The sequence below is a fragment of the Cygnus olor genome, chromosome 1 (assembly GCF_009769625.2).
Source record: "Cygnus olor isolate bCygOlo1 chromosome 1, bCygOlo1.pri.v2, whole genome shotgun sequence".
NCBI lineage: Eukaryota > Metazoa > Chordata > Aves > Anseriformes > Anatidae > Cygnus > Cygnus olor.
The window spans coordinates 131,604,062-131,625,472 of record NC_049169.1 but is presented as its reverse complement, the minus strand read 5'-3'; the positions used below and the strand labels follow the sequence as shown (position 1 = coordinate 131,625,472).

General features: G+C 37.6%; 1 protein-coding gene across 5 annotated transcripts in view; it reads right to left on the bottom strand.

Annotated features, from left to right (window-relative positions):
- MID1 (midline 1) overlaps window positions 1-21,411 on the bottom strand; it is a 241,450-nt gene that overhangs the window by 12,478 nt on the left and 207,561 nt on the right. For all 5 annotated transcript variants that reach the window (XM_040533853.1, XM_040533871.1, XM_040533845.1 and 2 more), the window contains exons 4-7: window positions 17,373-17,480; window positions 13,698-13,846; window positions 10,070-10,197; window positions 3,033-3,176 (exon numbers count right to left, since the gene is read on the bottom strand). In XM_040533853.1, the coding sequence (XP_040389787.1) occupies window positions 3,033-3,176; window positions 10,070-10,197; window positions 13,698-13,846; window positions 17,373-17,480 (529 nt within the window). The remainder of the gene's footprint in view (window positions 1-3,032; window positions 3,177-10,069; window positions 10,198-13,697; window positions 13,847-17,372; window positions 17,481-21,411) is intronic.

Sequence of the window (21,411 nt, the reverse complement as noted above, 5' to 3'; positions counted from 1 at the left end):
TTGTTGGTTTTTTAGCTACTTCCTCCCAACTAATCCATAGCTACAGTAACACAGACCTGAAGATGATCTATGAACCTATTTACTTTACCTGCTACAGGTAACACACAGTAGCAATGGAAACTTTTGGGGATATGACAGAGCAATTGAAAAAATATATATGCAACAGCATGTAAATGACATAAATAGAAATAAATTTGTGCTAATCTAAATTCTATTCCATTAAAATAGGATTAAAACAAACAAACAACAACAACAAAAAAAACAACAACACAGCTTCAGTTCATCAAAACATCAAGGCTGCAGTACAAAGTCTAATTCCACTTACAGTGAAAAGAGCTCTCTGTGTTATTCCATACTATTATAGTACACTCCAATATTCTAGGGATGATCTTGGAAAATCATCTATAAAAGTAAGGACCCTCATACCGGACAGAGGATATAATCCAACAAAGTGAAGAAATATCCAGTCATGAGTAAAATCATGATGTCAGTGGGCAAAGCTCCACTACCAGTGGAAGCTGGAATGAACTGGGAGAGTCCTATGTATCAGAAATTTCGGTAGACCTGTAGCAGCTCTATTAGATTTGGAAGGGTAAAACTCTTCCATTGGAGGTATAAAACTCCTCATCAAATAATGAGATAAAGAAAGCCTGACAACATTTAGAAAAACCTTCCATTTATACTTCACTTTCATAAGTTTGTATTTGATTTGGATTAAATTATAACTTTCAATGAAATTGAAAGTAATAGCCAGGATATTTAATTAAGATCTAGCTGCAGTTAAACAAACAGACAAACAAATAAATATTTGGGCCAATTTTTCCATTTCTTTCTTCTTCCATTTCAGATCTTAAGAAGATTTTATAAACAAAGTTTCTTACAGTGTTCATTTCTTTTCTCTTCAAACTTTTAATGGCACCATTTTTTGCAAAGTGATAGAATGAAAGTTCAGATTGCACACTGAGTACTTCATGCCATATCCCAAATTATCATATTGCATCTCTGAAAGAAAACTAATTCATTGTTTTGCAGATCAAAGCTTTCACCTCCACATGGGAAAACTACAATACAGACTCAAAATGAAATGCCTTGTTATTTATTCACCAGTAAGCAAAAAGTAAAATCCCATATCATAAAAGTGTGGAAATGGCAAACTTTACTATTGCCATATTCATATGTAGTAGCAATAACTGACTTTTATAAAGCCTTCTAGCATAATGTCATAGACAAAAATGGATCAGAAAATGAGCAATACACTGCATTAAGTTATTGAGTCCTGTCTGCTTAATAGTGGAAACCAGGGAAACTTTCCTTTCCTTATATACCTGGCTCCAATTTGTTCCAAATTACTATTAAACTTTTGGTAGCTAACTTGCTCAGATGTAGAAGCATGTATTGAATTTAGTTGTTTGTGTTTTTGTTTTTTTTTTTTCCCAGTATTCTAGAATTTTATCACGTGTTGCCCAAAATTAGGCTATCTAGTGAGATACTAAATGGAGGTTTCAACAAAACATTAATTAAATTTTCAAAGGTCCAATTTATTTTTTGGTCAATCCTGAATACATTCATAATATGCTACGTCGAAATGGTGCTAAAATACTTGCACATGAATCCTCAGATATCCTTTCAGATGGCTTGGAAAACTAACTCTACTTTAGTGATGGAGAAAATTAGGTGCTCACAGCAGCAGTGGAGTCAGCACAAGTTTGTCTTAGTCCTGAGACTTGGCAGAGACCATACAATTTTTCCACTGATATAAAGTATGTAAACATGTCTATAGCACTGACTTTCATTAAAAAAATCTCAAAACAAATTTTATAAGAACAAAATCACTTCCACATTGGGGTGGAAGCCTATCTAGAGCTAAGCCTATCTAGTTCAGCGTGTGGCTAGGGTTTTTGATGGTGGACAAAAGCAAGTGCCCAGGAAGATGTTAACTGACAGGGAAAGCACACAGTGATCATTTCTCACTGTGCTCTTCCAGGCTCCAATACCATACAGCTCTGGGACTTCCTGAGCCAAGAGGAAGTCTCTGCACTTCATTGTTTTCATTGGATTTTTCTAGCGTATCTCTCCAGTCAACTCTTCAACTTAAACTTTTAATCAACAACCCTTTGTGACCATGACTTTCACAGTTTAAATCTGTATTGGCTGAACAAACCCCGTCTTTTGACTGATTTGGTTCATTTCAGTCTCCTGCAGTTTCATAAAGCCACTATACGTCAGATAGTAGCATTCCTATTAAACATATAGGGATCAGGATGAAGTTAAATGACTTATCCAAAAGCATACTAAGTCAATGATAGCACTATCCACTGAACCCAGAAGTGCTGACTGCCTAGCCAAAGATTAGGCAATTTTGGAGCATTTTGTCAGAAAACTAGCTATGTAACAACAAAACAATCCAAGGAATAATATGTAAATTTGTTCATTCAGGAAATTCACAGTCAAAACAGTGTGTGTATTTAATAAAAATGTGTGATAATAGAAAATATGAAACAATGGTAGCTAATCTCATTGCAAATCAAACAATGTTACCATACTGATCATTGTTCCACTGATGTCTGCTGCCCTAGTCTGCAGTATACAAAGTGAGACCTCTCTTCTGTGTCCTTGCAGACAGTAAAAATCAGAGAGAATACTTAATGTATATTTTTGACAAAGGCCCAGTTGTCAAGGGGCATGTCATAAATAACAAGGAGGCTGCAGTACTAGTTAACAGCTAGTTCAACAAAGGGTCCCAAGTGTCTGACTATCCTGGACAATGGAACTGAAGTCTTCATCCCTGAGGCTACATCTGCAACAAGGGCTCTACGATGCAAGAGACGATTCCTGTAAATATGGACTAATACATGTGCCACTGGGAACATGTGCTGGCTATTGCTTTGGATTTAAAATATTGGCTTTAAATCTTCCTAGAAAATATGTTTTTCTTTTGTTCCTGACATATGAGTACCTTTACATGTGAAAGAACTTAATTTGCAGTGAAACCATAAGGAAACAGAACTAGAAATGAGAAGATTTTTACTTACTAACAACATTAGCTTGTCCAGTGAAGATGGTGTACTGCAGCTCATAAGAGACCACGCTGAATTCATCATCCGATGTCCAGTGGACAGTAATAGTATCATAAGAAGCTGTACAGAGCTCTTCTCGAATGGTGGGAGAGTTGGGAGCTGTCAGATACAACAGAGGAGGCTTACCAACACAGTAAAGTATTTCCCTTCTTGCCTGAGATTTGGGCATGCATCTGACATATGAGTTTGCAGCCCTACTGACCAACAGACTTTACAACTAATTTTTTACTAATTAGACTTAGATTGCTATTAAATTGTTGCTAAGGAATTCTTACTATTAATATAACCACCTAAGAGCTCCAGATTTTGAAAATGTTTTGTATTAAAGAAAATTTAGTTTCAGACAACCTAGCAAAAATTATGTGTTGGTGGTCATGTTAAACTGTGACTGAGTGGGTACAACTGATATGCTAGTTTGCTAGGTTTGTTTCCGATCATCACATTAAAATTATCAAAGTTTCATGGATCCCTATCAATAGGGAAAGTCAATACTCTTCACTGTTGACTTGAAAGCAGTGTTTGCCTAGCTTATCTTAACAGAGATTAGCATAAGTGGAATCTAAGAAATATAACTTTGGGGAAGCCTCTAAACACTCCTTCTTTCATGCTCAATCTTCTCTCTCCATGTTCATTTAAATTTATTCTTAACTATCCTTTTTAATACAGATGCATATAATTTCTGTTGGCTATACAACTTACTTTTTCAGTTTTATGTAAAGAGTTCTTATCATAACATCATGGCTGTAGGACTTTTGCAACCTAAAATTTGATTTAAAGAGCTATTTGAAAAATAAAACTTGAAGCAAACTTCTTAGGTCAAAATTTTCCTTATTTGATTTTTTTATAAAGATAAAAAATGAAATAAGAAACAAATGAGTCTTTCTTTGGGCCTTCCTGCTTGCTTGTCTCAGTGGGAGCCTAATTCCTAATCATCTTCCCTACATGCCACCATCACGCAAAAAAAATAATTCTTGTACTTGATAGTGTTCCTCCCAGCTGTCACAGAGTGAGGAAGGAGGGCACTCAAGCTGAAACAATTACAATATGCCTAAGTTAAAGGAAAAGGAAGGCAAATCTGAATGGTATTTTGGCTGTCAGTTCTTTAACTTATGTTAATCACAAATAATTCTGAAGGAATTCCACCTTTCCTTTTCCTTTTGCAACAGCTTCTGTTTATACATATAAAACATCTCTTTTACTTTCCACTAAGAATTTTCATAGCTCATATTCCTGGTTTTCTGATGTATGTTCCCAAGGATTAAAGTGCAGATGCATTTCCAAGCAGCCTCTTTCAAACAAGGGGCATAAGGAAATGTTCAAATGTGTTTCATGATATGACCATGATTTGTGATGCTCTAAATATTGTAGCACGGAAGCTTACCAGTGACTTTTTTTTTTTTTTCTCAGCAGAAATACCCTTGGGACAGATGGATATTAATAAAGAAAGAGAGAGAAATGAACTAAAAGAAGAACAGTCATCTCAGGAGGGGTATATAAACAAAAGGGAGAAAAAAAAAACACTCCTTGAAAGGCAAGTGTGTTAATATTCAACTAAAGTCTTCAATCTCCTTCTGCACATAACAGAGCAAAACCCTTTACTTGAGAATGTACCTGTTATTACTACAACACAGATAATAAATATTAACTTAATGGAACACAACAATTACTGAGTGTTTAATGAACTGTAGACTGCATTTCAATAGCACCTAAGTCTCTTCAACTCCTTTGAAAATGACAGCCTTGATGCTCTCTTTATATGCACACCTGGCTGGCCTTATAGAAATCTGGAGATTTAGAGGCTTTCACACAACCAGGATGACAGAAAAAAAAAAGAGAGAGAGAGAGAGAGAGAGAGAGAGAGAGAGAGAGAGAGAGAGAGAGAGAGAGAGAGGGAGGGAGAGAGAGGGAGAGAGGGAGAGGGAGGGAGAGGGAGGGAGAGAGAAAGAGAGATTTGACCTGAGCAGGACATCATTTCCCTGGCTCCCTGGCTCTTGTGATTAACCCACACCTGCCTGAGACTGCATGGCATGAAACTTAGCTCTCCAGCAACACTCATTTCAAAAACCTTTCAGAATAAAACAAAATATAGCTGCTTCTCCTGAAGACTGACAGGGAAGTTTGCATGCAAACAGTTAATCTTAAGACTTCTGAAATAAAGTAGAAGTCTGACTGCAAAATTTATCACCCTGCAAGACATATTTCTTTGGAGAGTAGAAGTCCAGAAAGCAACTAAAGATTTAAACTTTAATCAATTATCTTCACCATCACATTTACTAGTACTGCTAGAGAGTTCATGTGCCACCAGGAAAGCTCTACAGAAAGCCCAGAGCAATCTGAAGCACCTTCCCTCAGAGCCTTGACTAGGGCTTCATCACTGCTCAGGAAAGGGAAGCCCAACATGCAGAGGAAGAAGAGTCCTAGTCAGTTCTGCGTAGCCTTAATGCTACAAGTTGTACAGCCTCATACTCCGCTCCAAAAGCAGTGATTGTCCCTAAGCACTTCCAGTGCATTTCAGAGTGAGGACACAGTACTGATTCACAACCACAACAAGTCTGAAGTTTGACGGCTGATGCAATTAATACCCTCAGCTATTTGCAGCCTCCTGTCTACAAACTCCCACCCAATGTCAGGAAGAAATGAAAAAAAAAAAGTGAAGCAGCTCTAGAAACCCCCCAAATTTACAGCCTTGAACAGCAGGGAAACCTGAAATCATCAGCAGCAGACTTTGCAGGGCACAAAGAAAGCTACAGCAGTTTCAGGAATTGCTTTCTAACATCTGCAGCTCTCCTTGGTCATAGAGTGGCAGTCTCCATAAGAGTACCAGAGCAAACATCTGGGAGCGGTAACTGCTTCTTTTGCTCTGACTTTCATCCACCTACATTCCCAAATCAACGTTCTGACAAATGAAAATCATTGCTTAAGGCTGCTTTAGTTCAGTTGTCTGACTTCAACTCAAAACTGAGCAGATACCCTTAGACAGTCAGGAACCATGCTTGAAATAGTCAGGAACCACATCTGAAGTGTCTGAAAGGTAATCACAAATATCCAAAAAGCAGTTCTTTAAATTTGATCCTAGAAATAACTGACCTTGTGAGCATGTTTACTCCATTTCAGAGCAAAGTCAATCAGGTTGGTCTAACCCACCTTCAGTTCAATGTCATCTGTGTGGCTTTTGACCTGAAGTAGGCTGAAAGACTCACTTGGTCCAAACACCTGAGAGGCAGTTTAGGGAAACTGCCCCTTCTCATTGGCAAGTCCCAGTATGAATGCAGTGGTTCCTGGGCAACTATTTATAAATCCTTTCAGTGCGAGGTCACAGAGGTTGATCAAAACCACACCAACTTCCTTTTGTTTGCTTGGTGTCCACCTTCCCTGGAATTGGGTGATTGACTTTGTAAGGTTTTCTTACTGATTTTGATACTAAGGAAAAAGCAAATAAAGCCATCTCTTTGACTTAATGGTGCCAGAATCATAGAATCATAGAACGGTTTGGATTAGAAGAGACTGTAAAGATCATCTAGTTCCAACCCCCCCCGCCATGGGGTTCCACTAAGTCAGGTTGCACTGATAATAGAAATATTAATATGGCTGAATATGAACATGAGGGAGTTGAGGAAGCTCCTCTGAAACTCTCAACAGCTAATTACTGGCTTCCTGTTGTATCGTGATACCAGACTGAAACAACGTGAAGGAACTTGAAAGGCAAAATCACATCAGATGTGGGTACATACTAAATGTGTTAATAGCATGTCATGCACGAGTTGGCATCAAGTCAGTCATGCAACTACGTATATATAGTCTTTGGGTACAACTCTCCAAGAGCAACTGAATGAAAAGAGATTATATCCAAAGCTCAAGACTGGGCTGGTTCTGGAAGGGCTTTGATCTTTTAATAGTGAAAGCAATTTAGGAAGACAGACAGGTTGCAAAAGGTGAATGAAGTCATTTTCATGTGAAAAAACATCCTAGCATATACTAGACAATGTATATTTATTAGCGCAGACATAGCTAGTGATGGATGAAGAAAATGTATCATTATTTCATATGGGATTTCTGAAGCAGGGAAAACTGCAAGTTCAAAGAATAGATGTTGCTGCAATTGATTTCATAGTATTAAAACTTAAGACAAGTATTTTTGATTCACAATGGATAAAAATGTTCTTATGTCAACAGTATTGTGCAGGGAATTTGCAAATCATAGACATTGCCTGGATCTAGCTAGATACATGTTCAGGAAAAGATCGGTTCCAGATGAAAAGCTTGAGCAACTGGCAAGATAAGAAAACTTTCAAAAGATATCAAGACTATAGATACCAAAGCAGAAACAGTCAGAGGAAGATTAAGGGTATTGTTTTACTATGCTGAGCTTGACATCTCAATGTCCAGCTGGAAACTTTCAGAGAGATATTGGAGATTTTCATTTGGATAGCAGAAGCTTTGGACAGACAGCTGTGCAAATGATGAGAGCAAACTATTTACGTTTATATTTGTGAAAGCAATAGCTTGGGAGGAAAGAAAGATGCAAGCTTCAATGTGCCATACAGAAAACTGGAGTTGGGAAGGTGGAGGATGAAGAAGATCTGATAAATAGTACATTGGGGAAGAGTACCAAAGAAGAAGAAAATTTCAAGAAGAGAGCTGAGGTCACTTGCTTTGAAAGCAACTGACAGCAGAGAGAATGAGGCTGGAATTCAAGTTTTGACTTTTTTTTTTCTTTTTTTCAGAAGCAGTACAGATGATAGATATAATATAGACATTCTCCCTTAATTGGCAACACAGATGTATCACTAGGACTAACAAATGGTCTTTATTTTACTTAACAATGAAACATGATAAAAGTAAAGACCAATTCACTCTGACACACAGTGTTCAGTGTAAAATCTATGAAGACTGCACACTCTGAAAGGCTGAAATAAAACAAATATTCCTCTAGAGTTTCTGAATAACAATAGAGAAGAATCAAATGCATTTGACTTTCAGGGTAATATATATACGATACATTACATATATACATATATTTACATAAATATATTTTAACAGTCTGAATTGGTTACTTTTTATGCTCAGATATTTTAGACATGTTTTGGACTTTGTCATTGCAGCCACATGTTATTTCTTAATGTGAAGAAAATTATTACAAAGACAGAGCCAGCTAAAGCTGTTCTTTGTTGGCTACCAGGTGCAACAAATTTTTCAAAAAATGGTTGAGGTAGGAAGAAGGCACAGGAAGAGCACAGCCAGCATGATGGACCACAGAAAAGATGTGGCATTGAACATTGTGACAAGACTACCCTTCATTTTGGTACAGATACATCCTTCCTTTTCTGCATTGCACAGCAATTAGGCTGATAATATTGACATGTGATGTGAGACTAGGGGGTGGGAGAATGAACTGCTAAATGGAATCTACCTTGTATATCCTCAAAGATCTAAACCACAATTATCTAAATTTGAATGAGTCTTTCTAGCCCCTGTTTGGAGCCAATGGGGAGAACTAGGCACCTCCAGAACAGAGTCAGCTGACATGGCATACATGCCTTCACATTAGGTGGATATTCCTTTTTGGCTATAGAAAAGCCAAGGCTGGTGAATTTTCAGGTTGATTCCTAGGTAAGGGCAAATGAGTGTGGCTTTTTCTAGCCCTTCCTTTTATTTCCTTGTCTTTTTATAATTTTGCAGTGAACCTTCAACTTTGATGGCAAAATTCCAGCAAACTCTGGGGAAAGTGGGAATGAAGGGAAAGGCGGATACCGTAACATTTCACTGGTGCTGTATAAAAACTAGTAAGCGACTCTCACCACAGTTTATTGTGTATTATTTACTCAGGTACGCATCAAACACTGATTGCATTCAAGAGTTACACAGTGAGACAGAAATTTCTTGCAGAAAAAAACAAAACAAAACAAAACAAACCTTATTCAGATATGGCAAGAACCTCACAGATTTACAAGGCAAGGGTGCATGCAGACAGCCTTGCTACTTCTAGTATTCATTTGATCCTTTATACCCCATAGTATTCCCCTGCAGAAAAGACAGAATCTAGGCCTCTGCATGGCAAAAGATAATGTGTTTGACCACAAAGAGGCTGCATGCTTTTGCATTCTTCTGAAATTACATGGGTATATTTCCTGCAACCTGGGCTAAGAGAACAGCCCTGTGTTTTGAAGTGTTTTTCTAACAATGCTCTTTCATTGCAAACTCTCACTGCTCTCAGAAGATGCTTAAAGAGTCTGCAAAATGAAAACCCACGCCCCGTCTCTTCTGTTTTCAATTGAACTGGAAGGAATTGTTCTAATTCTGGCATTGAAATTAAAACATCCTAAATTACAGTAATTTGTTTCTTTTTGTGAGTCATTATATACTCTGACACTGCACATTACTCAGTATGGGTCTAATGCTGCAGGAGTCTACAGGCCAAAGCTCTCAGTTAACTGAGCTGGAGCTCTGCTCTGCAGAGCACACTGCATGCTCCCCAGTCTCGAATGTAGTAAGGTCCTCCAGTTATGTGATGGGGGAAATGCACAGTGATGCTGCTATGAGAAAACATTTTTCTTTGCTGAGCCCTCCGTGCTGATTGCTTGAACAGCTTCTGGTTGCTGATGGGATAGTTGCCAGGCTGCAATCTGCCACAGCGAGAAGGCAGCCCTAAGGGAGAGGGTAACTCATGGAGCCTCCTGGGAAATGAGATTCAGCCCCTGCTCTCCTTCCTCTGGCCTGGGGAAGTGCTCTGGGCCACTCCAGGCTGAGCTCCAGCTGTTCTTTTATTTCATTCTGCTGCCACAACTTTTAACTGTTTATCACGCACACTTATCCACACCCTGGTGGGGAGGGTGTGAGGAAAGGAGATGAGAGGAAATGCATCCCAAATGCTACCTGGGGCACTTTAGGGCTGCTAGGGGTAATATCGTTAGGATTAAATGGGAGAGCAATGAAGAAAATCCTATCGTTACTGCTTTATGAGGAATATAGTAGTATCTTGAGAAGAAAATTACCTGTAAGATAATCAAGGCATTCCAACAATTTCTTCTCCCTGGTAAAATCAAGTGCGAAAGTATCAAAAGTATCATTGAGATTAATTTCAGGAATTAGAACCTGGGAGGATGCAGTTGCCATGGAAACCCTATAATGAAAAGAAGAAGTATTTTAGTACACCCAAAGACACAATAGCTTTTACGTCAAGGTAGGATCTAATCATCATGATCACTGTTATTTCTCATAAAGCTTGACAAAAATTTTTACAAGTATTTTATGTATATTGTTTGTTAGGAATTTCTCCTGCCACCTTTACTTTTTGAAGTAAAGTCTCCCATAAAAAACTGTTATTATTACTTATCTTTTGCTTAATGTGCAGTGTTAGATAAGTTTTTAACAAAATATCAATTAAGCAACAATATACTTTGAATTTTTCTTTCCAGCCACCCTCTGAAGCAAAGTAGCATTAGCACTATTTTTGTTTTAAGTGATCCTGACAGATGTTGCATCTTTCTCAACCCCTTTTTCCCATGTAGTTTCTTGCTTGAGGCATTCCTTCACACTGCTTTCTCAAGGGCTTGGTGCAGATCACCACACCTCCTCAGCTGTTTAGCACAGCACACTGCTGTTAACTTCAAAAAGCACAGGAGAGAGATAAAACCAATAGATGTCAGCGCAGTTTATTTTGAAAAAAAATAAAGCCAAGCATGTGTGCATACTCACATTTCCTCCAAACTGAAATATTTCCTTGCCTACCTTTTTTCAGAACCTACATCCACTTTTGTCTGTCCAAGAGTACTAACATAAAAAGATGAGTTTTCACAGGAAAACTGGCAGCAGGATTCATTTTTTGGATCCTTCAGCCTGATATCTCAAAATATTTGTTAGTGGCTAGGTGAATACTGGATATGCTTAAAAAAAGATCAGGTGAAAATACAACAAAGAGGTTAATAAACCTTGTGTTATACAACAGAAAATTGTTGTTTCACTTTGGAGGTAAATAGATAACCATTGGCACAATGTATGTCAGTTATCTGTCATTCGTGACATGTCAGGTCAAAATATTTTGATTGTTTCAATTAAGTTTCCCAAATTAGAGTATTTCACTGTAGATGAGACTGAAAAGGCTCCAGGCCAAACACTTGTTAAGAACTGTGTTTTCATATTTCTCATTTAGTATTTTAGGAACACAATTAGAAAATTCAAAAACTGAGCTGTATATTTTGGTGTCTTCAGCTCAGTTTTCAAAGACTCAGCTGAGGAGCTTTCCTAGTCAATAATTCTTGTTATACAGTTTTCATCATCATTTCTCTTTGAAATTGTGGTTGTTTTTTCCCCCACTCCTCCCATCCCCCAGTAGCTCACCTGCAGTTACAGTTATGCTATCATGTTTCTATATCTAGCAGAGAAACAAGACATACATTTCATTTAGGGCCTGTGTTAGGGCAAAGCCAGGCTGATACACACCTACAAAAAATCATCAATGGCCTTGCTAAGAAACCAGCAAGCAGCTATGCAAGGAGAAGAGCTTCTCTGAATGCCTCCATAAAGCACACATTTATTATGAAGAAGACCATAGTACCAGGCCCTTTTGGACAGTTATTTTGAACAATGCAAAAGGGACACTGTACTTGGCTGGACAGGGATTTTCTAGGATAAATACATTTCACCCATTGTAAATAATGCATGATGTAAATCACTGCAGGGTGTGTAATGTCTTTGCTATACCTAGTTACCTATTGTGCTTACAATAGAGAATATTATACTGAAATTACTTTGAAATGTGAGTATGAAGAAATGCAATGAGCATAATTTCAGGAGACTGTTTTAGCTCTGGTAGTTCAGGACTCTGGTGAGAGTGTTGCATGCGTAGCCTAGAAGCAAACAAAATATTGCTCACCACATAGGAACAAGAGAGAACTTGTGAGAAATAATTTATTAATCAGATTTAGTCTCTTTCTCCATTTGTAATTTGTCTGCAAGCACCTGGTGTTTTTTCCCCTCATTTTTATTCACTGCTTGGAATGATTTTTTGATTTGCAGGGTGTTCACAGTCCTCTCATTATAGATAGTGATCTGTAATAGCCAAGAATTAGATCTGGTTGGACACATATGTCAGCTGGTCTCATTTCTGTTCTCTGAGCATCTCTTCTGTGGCTGTATTTATGATGCAACTGCTCATGTTTACAAGTTCAAAATTGGAGCTTCTCTGAATATTCTCTGGCAGTCTGTTAAAAAGGTTTGTATCTCCGTAGGTTTCTGTCCTAGTGCTTATTCCACTGGATACTGAAAAAAGTCCATATTCTCACCTTCAGCATTTTACTCATGATATTCTTATATATTCTGTGGTAGTTTTGCTATCAGCTTCAGCTGGGAAAAAGAAGTGGCACAACATAGCTTGGTGATAGAATATAAAACAGGGTACAAGTCTGACAGACCAAATTTAATCCATTGTCTTGTCTTTCCTTGCTTTGCCTTTCTCAGCACAGTTTCAATTCTCTGAACATTTAAAGAGTAACACAGAGTTTCTCGCTTGTTTATAAATTGATTAAAATAGCTTTGGTGAAGTCTGATATTTTAGGAGTCTGCACACTGTGCTCCAGAGTAAGTGATAGGCTTAAAATATATATAAATTTAGAACAAGGAATTTCATTATTTGGATTAGGTGAAAATTGGCTGGACATTGTGCAGACACAATGTGAACCCACAGATTAAAATAAACAAAAGAAGAAACAAACAAACAAAAAACCATCTGAATGAATAAAGATACTAGTTAATAGTTTTTTTTCTTCACTGTCACAGATACTTGCTCCTTTTGTTTCTCTTCCTGATGGCTAAACAGCTGATAGTTCCAAGATTTACTTTTTTTTTTTCATCAGAAATTACTGATGAAACTCAGTGGGAATGTTTTAGCACTCACCCTGTTGCCCTGAAAACCAGATTGAATTTTCTGACAGCACAGTTTCTTGGAATCACTCGGGCCCTTGTCTTTGGGTCTTTGATATATCCGAAAAGGAGCTAAGATCTTAGAAGTAGTAGAAATTCCTGGCACCCAGGAACCCAGCACAGCAGTCTCCATCACTTCCAGACACACAAGTTGTTGAACCCCCAACTCTTTGAGTGGGCTACCACAGAGATGTCCATTGCAGGTTCCCAAAGGTACACATTTTGTTACCTTTCCACATGCTATTTCGTGAAGGATATGAGACAGCTAAGATCATACCAAAATTCTTCTAGAGAATGCACTTTCTTCCTTATTTCTTTCTCAGTCTCAGAATTTTTCATGGATTAGGAATTTCAGTTTCCAGGCACCTGATTTTTCATTGTGTTTAGTACCAGATCTCTGCTTGGCATCTATTAATACCTATGCTACCTCCTTCATTTGTGCATGCTCTCACTGTTCTAACATTTATTTCACCCCCCTTTTCTGACTGCTCCTCTTTTCAAAGGGATGTTTTGATTTAACCTTAGAGTATGATCCTTCTCACTCTGTCACAGCCCAAAGTAGTGTTATTGGGGAATGCAGCATCCTCCTCTCTTTGACCACATCACCACAGTAGCGGTACAAAACAATATAGCAATTATGACAACCTATCTGCCTTAAATTGAGACTCTTCTGCTTAGCAAGAGGAACATCTGTTTTTTTACCTTTCAGTGATATTTTTAGCAGTTTGCAGGAAGCGAGCATGATCATTCTCCTTCAGAGACTGCTCAGCCTGAGAGATGAGGGACGTCGAGCGCTCTATGCACTGTTTGCAGTTCGCAATCTGCTGAGCCAGTTTTCTCAACCTTACCACCTTGAGTGGAAACATAAGAAAGCAGTCAGTTTTCTAACGTCACAAATCATGATTGCATTTACACTTCCGAGACGGAACTGTCATGCAAAGGGGGAGCTAAGATGAATGGCTTCACTGACAAGAGCTTCTTTCACACCAGCTTGATAGTGAGCGCCTTCCACTAGCCACATAACATTTTTAATAAGGGCACAGGCCCAGCCTTTATACCTCAAAGTTTTCCACATGGAAAACAACAGGGGAGAGCCAAAACAAGCACAGCTGGCCTATTTTCCAACAGAAGAAACGTCATTTCCTGGTACTTTCTGCTTACATGATAACTAAAGACTATTTAGATAACCATTTCCCTGAAGTGATGAGATTTGTGTTAAAGGCAACTTGTGGATTACTTACTTTTTTCCTATTACTGAGGAGAATTTCATAAAAAATCATCTGAAAATAAAACTTGAGTAAAAAGACTGTTAAATTCTCCCAGCAGTACATGCCTGCCCTTTTTGTTATGTGCTTTTAGTCAGACAGGGTGTTTTTTATTTGTTGGATATTTTTAATAGAATAAAAGGACAGTAGTACAGAAGAGATGATTATTATTACTGAAAACACATGTGTTGGAGATAAACACAGAAGATGTGACTGTAATCATTACCTGAAATGTTAGGGAGGAGCACAGTCAATCCCCCATTTAAAGACAATGTTGGCTAACAAAACTTCTAGTTCCTGAAAGGTCTGGGAGATCTTCCTGTTGTTATCATACCAAGATTGCTGCTACTTCATAGTTTGAACAAGAGTAAGAGAAAGGAAGGAAATTAAATAAATCTGGAGTTTAGAAAGACCCAGTTACACGAAAAATAAGGATACTAAACTGTATGTGGATTGGCAAATTTATAATTAAATAAAGTTCCTGATCTCAGCAATTAGGGTATAAACTTTGAAGTTACTGAGTTTGCAGGTATAATTGTGGCAGGAGTTCAGCATTTTTAGCAAAGATGAGGGTGTCTTAGTGCACCTACATGACAACAGAAGTCAGTAGGAAAATACATCTTTTGGCAAACTTTCAAAAAGAACATACCATCCAAATGGTTAATAATATTGGTGTTTCGATAAAGAGAAAAATGCTGGGAAGGCATGGAGATTTTGATAATGCTACTGATCTGATCAGGTTCTCTCCTCACAGTTCAAGAGCTCCAGATCCCACCGACTTGGAGGCCCTCCCACTTTGTCCATGTCTTTGCTTTGCTGGGTGCCCAAACCTGGATGTAGTAACTAGATGAGGTCTAGTGCTCAAAAGTGCTGAATGAGGAAGATAATCTCTTCCATTGTTTTACTGGCTGCACTTCTGTTGATAAAGCCCATGTTGGTGTCTTTCCTACTTTTGACTCATGTTTAGGCTGTTGAGCACCGAGATGTACAATTGCATTGGGAAAGACTTAATAACTGAAGCACTCTCACAATTACTTATGCTAGTAAGGAATTATATTCAGATCCTAGCATTTTATAAATACACTGGGAGGCGGAGACAGATAGATACTGAGAAGTGTCAACAGACTGTTCCATGGAGAACATAATATTTTCTGTAATTGTGCTTTTACTCAGAGATCACTATTTGGTTACACCAGTCTAACCAGAGAAAGGTTCATTGCAGTAATAAACAACTCATCTCTTTATTTAAGTATTAATTAACAAAATGAACTGAAATAAATGTTACCTTATAAGTTTTTAACAATTAGATGTCACGATTTGTAAGGTCTACATATGAACTTGAATTTTTGTTTACTTGAATTTTCCTTATGTCTTCAAAAAGACAACTTTTAAAGGAAGGAAGATTTATCTCCTGCCCATAGTGGCAGGAATGACCTCTGCACTAAAATTATTCTGTCTATTTAAATCTTTTTTCCTGTTATGTGCTTTGTTGGATTTTATAGGTTTTGAGTGATAAGTGAGATTAAGGATGGAGCTGCACCACATTATAAGACTCGTATGTTTTAATCTGAAGCCCTGCAGTCACAGCTAGAACTATACTTGAATGCTTCCGTCTCTGTAGCCTTAACTGTGGTCCTCTAAACAAATTTGCCGTGCTCTACCTTCCAGAAAGACTATGGAGAACAGTCACAGACTGCTCTAAAACAAGACAGCTGGGGCTGAATTTCCTGTGGCTTTTCAGATTTTCTGGCCAATATAAAGAAAAAGAGTTCCCTGGGCACTGTAATCCTTAGCAAGATTTCATGATATGTATCTAAAATGCTTGAATTGTAGCTATTATAGTATTTACATAATTGCTTAGAAAAGACTAGCCTGATTCTCATTTTAAGAACATATGAACACCTGATCTTAATTGTCTATCTAGCTCACCATCCAGGACAGGCCAGTAGTGGAGGCATCGGACAGGGAAGTAATACTTTCTCACAGCACTGTCTCAACCAGCAGCAATTTGTCTCTCATAGATATCCTGAGTTTGAAGTGGTGTTGTGGTATTTAATTTTGTATTTTTGTTGTTGCTGTTGTTACTTTTTTTTTTCTTCATTTTGTTTTTCTTCCATGAGTTAATCCACCTGTCTCTTGAACCCATGAAATCTTCCAACACCTACAACATTCTGAGGTAAAGCATTCCAGTCTTTAACTGTCTCTCCATTGGTTTCACTTTTTGGTTGAACAAAATGGAACAAAGAATGTGGATAAATTCTGATATCAGATACATTCGCATAAATCTGGAGTCAATTGTATCATAAATCTTCCATGCTTTAATGGATATTAGACTACACCTTGGCAATATACTTTTAAAAAGCAACTTATGTATATAACACAAATCCAAATGAATGGAAAGTTTTCTATTTTGTTGAAAGCACAACTGGACTCACAGAGTCAAAACAATAATGCAGAAGGCCATCATTTCCATTTGCAAGGAACTTATATTTTGTTAACAGCATGAGGAAATTCAGGTTCTGTCACACAAGGTACAGGACTTGTGGTTTTAAACATGTTTAAGTCAGCCCTTGCCTACAGGCTTTTCATTTCAAGTTAATTGGAATATCTTGACAACTGAGCAAACCATTTAACCTGCTCTTGACTTTGTTCCTTTCCTGAGCTTTTCCCACACAAGAAGAGTTTATATTTGACTTAGTTAGCTTAGCAGTTAAAGAGTAAACACCATGTACCAAGAAAATAAGAATGTTAATTCAGCTCTAATGTGTTTCTGGGTTAACAGATAGCTAGCTTAAAGAGTTGAAACTTGAATATTTTACTGCCCAATATGTTTGTCACTAATAATCATCACACCTCAGTAATTAGAAATGTATACTCCATTTCCTGCGTGTTTTTGAATATTTTTTTTCATAAACGTTGTGTGTGCACAAAAGTGTTCAAGTCTAATGTACTGATGTTAACAGATTTTATTCCTCTTTACATAAGGCAGTAGTGGCCCAGGACTACATAAGGACTCATACAAATTTGTATTAATAGCATCTGAAGTCAAAAAACTGTAAGCATGAAGAAGCAATGTTGACCTACTTGCTATCAAAAGGAGAAAAGTTGTTACCTTTCCTTCCTTGATTTTGGTTCCAATTATTTGTCGTCTTTGCTGGATTATTTCGATGAGCTGGTCACATTCTTCCATCAGCTTGGTTTCTTGACGGGATGCATTTACCTACAAAGCAAGCCATGTTGATTATTAAAACTCTTTTTTTTTTTTTTTTTTTACTCCGTTCTGTGTACAATAAATGTGTTGTTTGGCTTTTCTTATCTTGGATTTGTGACTGTGACATGTCTGAAAGTTTTATTTGAGTCTTATTTCTACCTTCTGTAAGAGATGGGACTAGCAAATAGATAATTATTTTATTTCTAACTCAAGTGAGGAAAGCCTGGTCCTGTGATGACTGAGTGATGTCAGCTATAATTGACATTAGTGAGAAGTGAAAGCTTTTCCAGAGATGCTTAACCTGTCAAAAATGCAAGAAGTACATAGGACTGCAGTGAATACTCATGCATGTAAGAGCACAAGCACTGGAAGTACTGGATCACACAGTCCCTCTAGTACAGTATCCTGTCTCTATCAGCTGCTAGTATGAACATCTGCTAGTAGAGCACCTTACAAAAGCCAAGCATCTATGATGGTTCCCATGATTATTGTCTCATCCTCCAACCAATTGCAGAGTCTTTTTGAAACAACTTTTACATCATTAGTAATCCTCATAAGAGTTACCTTCTATGAATTTTCTCACTCTTTCCTTCCAACCCTCTAAAATTTGTTCCTCCATCCCCACCCTCCCACGACAGTGAGATCCAAAGCTTAACTCACAGTCAAGCAAGCAACTATCTCTTTTAGAGGGATTTGAACCTCCCTTCAGCTGCATTTTATGACCCCAAATTCTTTTACTGGAAAGAAGAGTGATACCTAGCCTCAATTTCCATGCCACCTGCAATTTTATAGATCACTGTTTTATCCTCCTGTAGGGCTGAAGAGTCTGAAATGATTCAGATTTTCTTCACGTGAAAGCTGTTCCATACTTCCAATCATTCTTGTTTTCTTCTCTGAAACTTTGCCAGGTCTACCACCTACTTTTTCATAGGGGGAACAGAACTGTATTATATGCCCAAGGTGCAAACAAACTATGGAGTTATACAGTGGCATGATACATTCTCTATTTTGTCATGATTATTTTTATAATGATTCCTAATGTTTGATTTGCTGAATTTAATACTTGAAAATTTAGTATTTTTTTATTATTTTCAATGTCCATATAGTAGTTTCTGAAAGACTCAAGTTACCAAAGATCCAAATGACATTATTTAGTCATGTGCATTTAATGTTTTCTTTATTAGTAGTACTTTGCCTCTGACAGTTAATCAGCTAGAAAGCATTAGCCGTGCTTGTGTAGATATCTACAGTATAAATGTATGAGCCACTGAAACTATTTTTAGCACAAAAAATCCTCACAAAACAAAATGTTTTGTTTCAGGTTAAGACTGATTGTTTTAATGAAAAGTCAGCATTTAATATGACAAGCAAAATGGACCTCCCCACCAGCAGTATGTTTAGCTTATACGTATGAAAGAAAGACGGAGAAAAAGACAAAAGGTTCTAATCATACCTACAAAACAGAAAAAAATAAAAGGAGTGATGTCAGACCTGTGTTTCCATACACACTTTGCTAAGAGGTTAAAACAGCCCTCAGCCTTGGCCAGTTGCTCCTAGAACCACTCCGCATCACCTTTTCCATTGGGATAGTAGATCTAGAGATGAACCAGAAAAGGGAACGGTCCTAGGTAAAGACTAACTATATTTCCCCTCTTTGATTATTTTTTTCAATCTGATGAGCCCTTTGATCTGTCTCAGCCTTCTTTTTTTTTCTTCCAACAATATGTTTAAACACGCGTTTACCTGTAAGCACTTTATGGAGCTCATCAAGATTAAGCAAATGCTTATACATCTAAGTTTGGACCAGGACCAATTTTATAAATACCTTCTTATGTGAAATGCATTGTGTCCTCTGGGCAAAGAGGGGACTTGTTTACAAAGGCCTGTTTTCATTTAGATTCAGATTATCCTTCTGAAACCTTCATAAAATTAAAATTTAATCACATATTCCATTGGCTTAAATGTTAATTAAACTACCGGTATTATAAAGAGAAAGTATATTTGTTTCTTGAAGGCGATAGATGGTGCTGAAAGTGCTGGAGAGATCTACACACAAAAGGTGAAAATGTAGGAAATACTTCCACCATCCAATTTTAGGTGCCTCTTCATTTACACACGTTAGCTGTTTGCTTTGCCTGGCTTCCCACCATAGTCCATGAGGAGAGAGAGACCACAGAGCAGCTAACCCAAAGCCTCTGACAGAGCATATGTCTCTCCAGTGACAGTTTAGGGAGCCTAGAACTAGTCAGTCAACATATCAGGCTTACCCAAGGGCCAAAAATTGGTTTGTGTGAACACTGTTGTTCATACTCCACCTCTTCTCATTATCCCACCACCCCAGGTGCATAACACCCTCTGGTCATGCACTGTATTTTGGCGTGAACTTTTGCAGGGCTGTTTTCAATGAGGTGTCCAACACACAAGTGTCCCCTGCCTCGACTCCTGTTTCACTAGTGGATTGAAATTCCACCAGAGTAGGGAATCCCAAATGGGTTCAGTCAGAGGCAACAATCCTATTCAATACACATGGGTGCAACTCTTTTTATATTGATACCGAGGTCTGCTCATGCCAGAGCTGACTTTGGCACTGAATTACTGTAACAGTTCAAAGGATTTTTGAGTAGCTTCCACTCAAAGTGTTACTTTTATCACCACTTATATCATGAATGTATTTTGTCTAGCAGATCTAAGTTATCTCTGGGGTAACTGTCATGACAGAGTTCGGGAAGGCTAAGACAACAGTATTTCATTAATGCTCAGACTGGTTTGAAAAATAAAGTATTAATTAAATCTTAAATTACAAAACTCTAGATGAAGAAAAATGAAATTCTTGTAAAAAATCTTTGTATTTCTTACACACTGACTGCAGACGTCTCTGTTTTCTTTGAAATCTGAAAAGTATACTCTTGTAAACTTCATTTGAAGACATTTCCAAATTTTATAGCTTGCAGAAGCTTATTAAAACTGGAAAGGATATTCCAAAACTATTTGATATGTCTGAGCTTTGTATGAATGCCCCCTCCCCCCAAAAAAAAATAAAAAAAATTTGGGGGCTTTTCTCAAGTTGAAATGCTCCTTAATCAAATTTTCAGCCCAGAAGGCCTCTGATTCTGTAATAACTTTATAATTGAGCACATGCCTAACTTTAAGTGCAGTATATTAGTGGTGGCCCTAAAGGGACTACTTGTGAGATTAACATTGAATATTATTTACTTGTGTATTTCTGAGGACTCATATGTCAGACCAAAGAGCCTGAGGCATGGAGCAGGGCTCCGCTGTACAGGTGTTACAGAAATACCAGAATAAGACTCTGCCTTCTGCTTGAGTCCTTTGATGAACAGCAACCTTGACAATAACTTCCAGCTGGGGCTGGCCAAGGAATACGAGTTCTGTCTGGTGAAAATATTTGAGGTTTTATGTTCTCTACTTTTCCACAATAAAAACAAGCCCTCTTTCCAAAGAGTTCATTAAAAAAGACTGAGAGCTGCATTAGAAAAGTCTGGAGTCTGCATCGCTCACTTTGGTTGTGGGAGGCTCTGAATCATGCACAGAACAGATTTAAATCTGGGCTTCCTCCATCCCAGATGAATGTTGACTCTTAAATATGAGATTTCTATTGTTGGAGAGTTAATGCTGGACTTGGAGATAATTTTCTGTTGAAAATTCCACTGACATCAACATGCTTAGTTTTGACATCAAAAAATTCCTTAGAAATCCATGACCACAACTGCAATGAAAGTAAAGTTTTTTGGTTTGTTGGTATCATTTTTAAAAACTTCTCTTCCATACCACAAAACTTTTAAAAAACTGACTAGGAGGCCTTGCTAGGATTTAGAAAAATTATAACTTTTTCCACCACCAAACATGCAGGAAAGGACATATTCTAGTCCTGTTGCTTTCATGGGGAATTTATTTCTATTTCTCCAATATTTGAAGACCT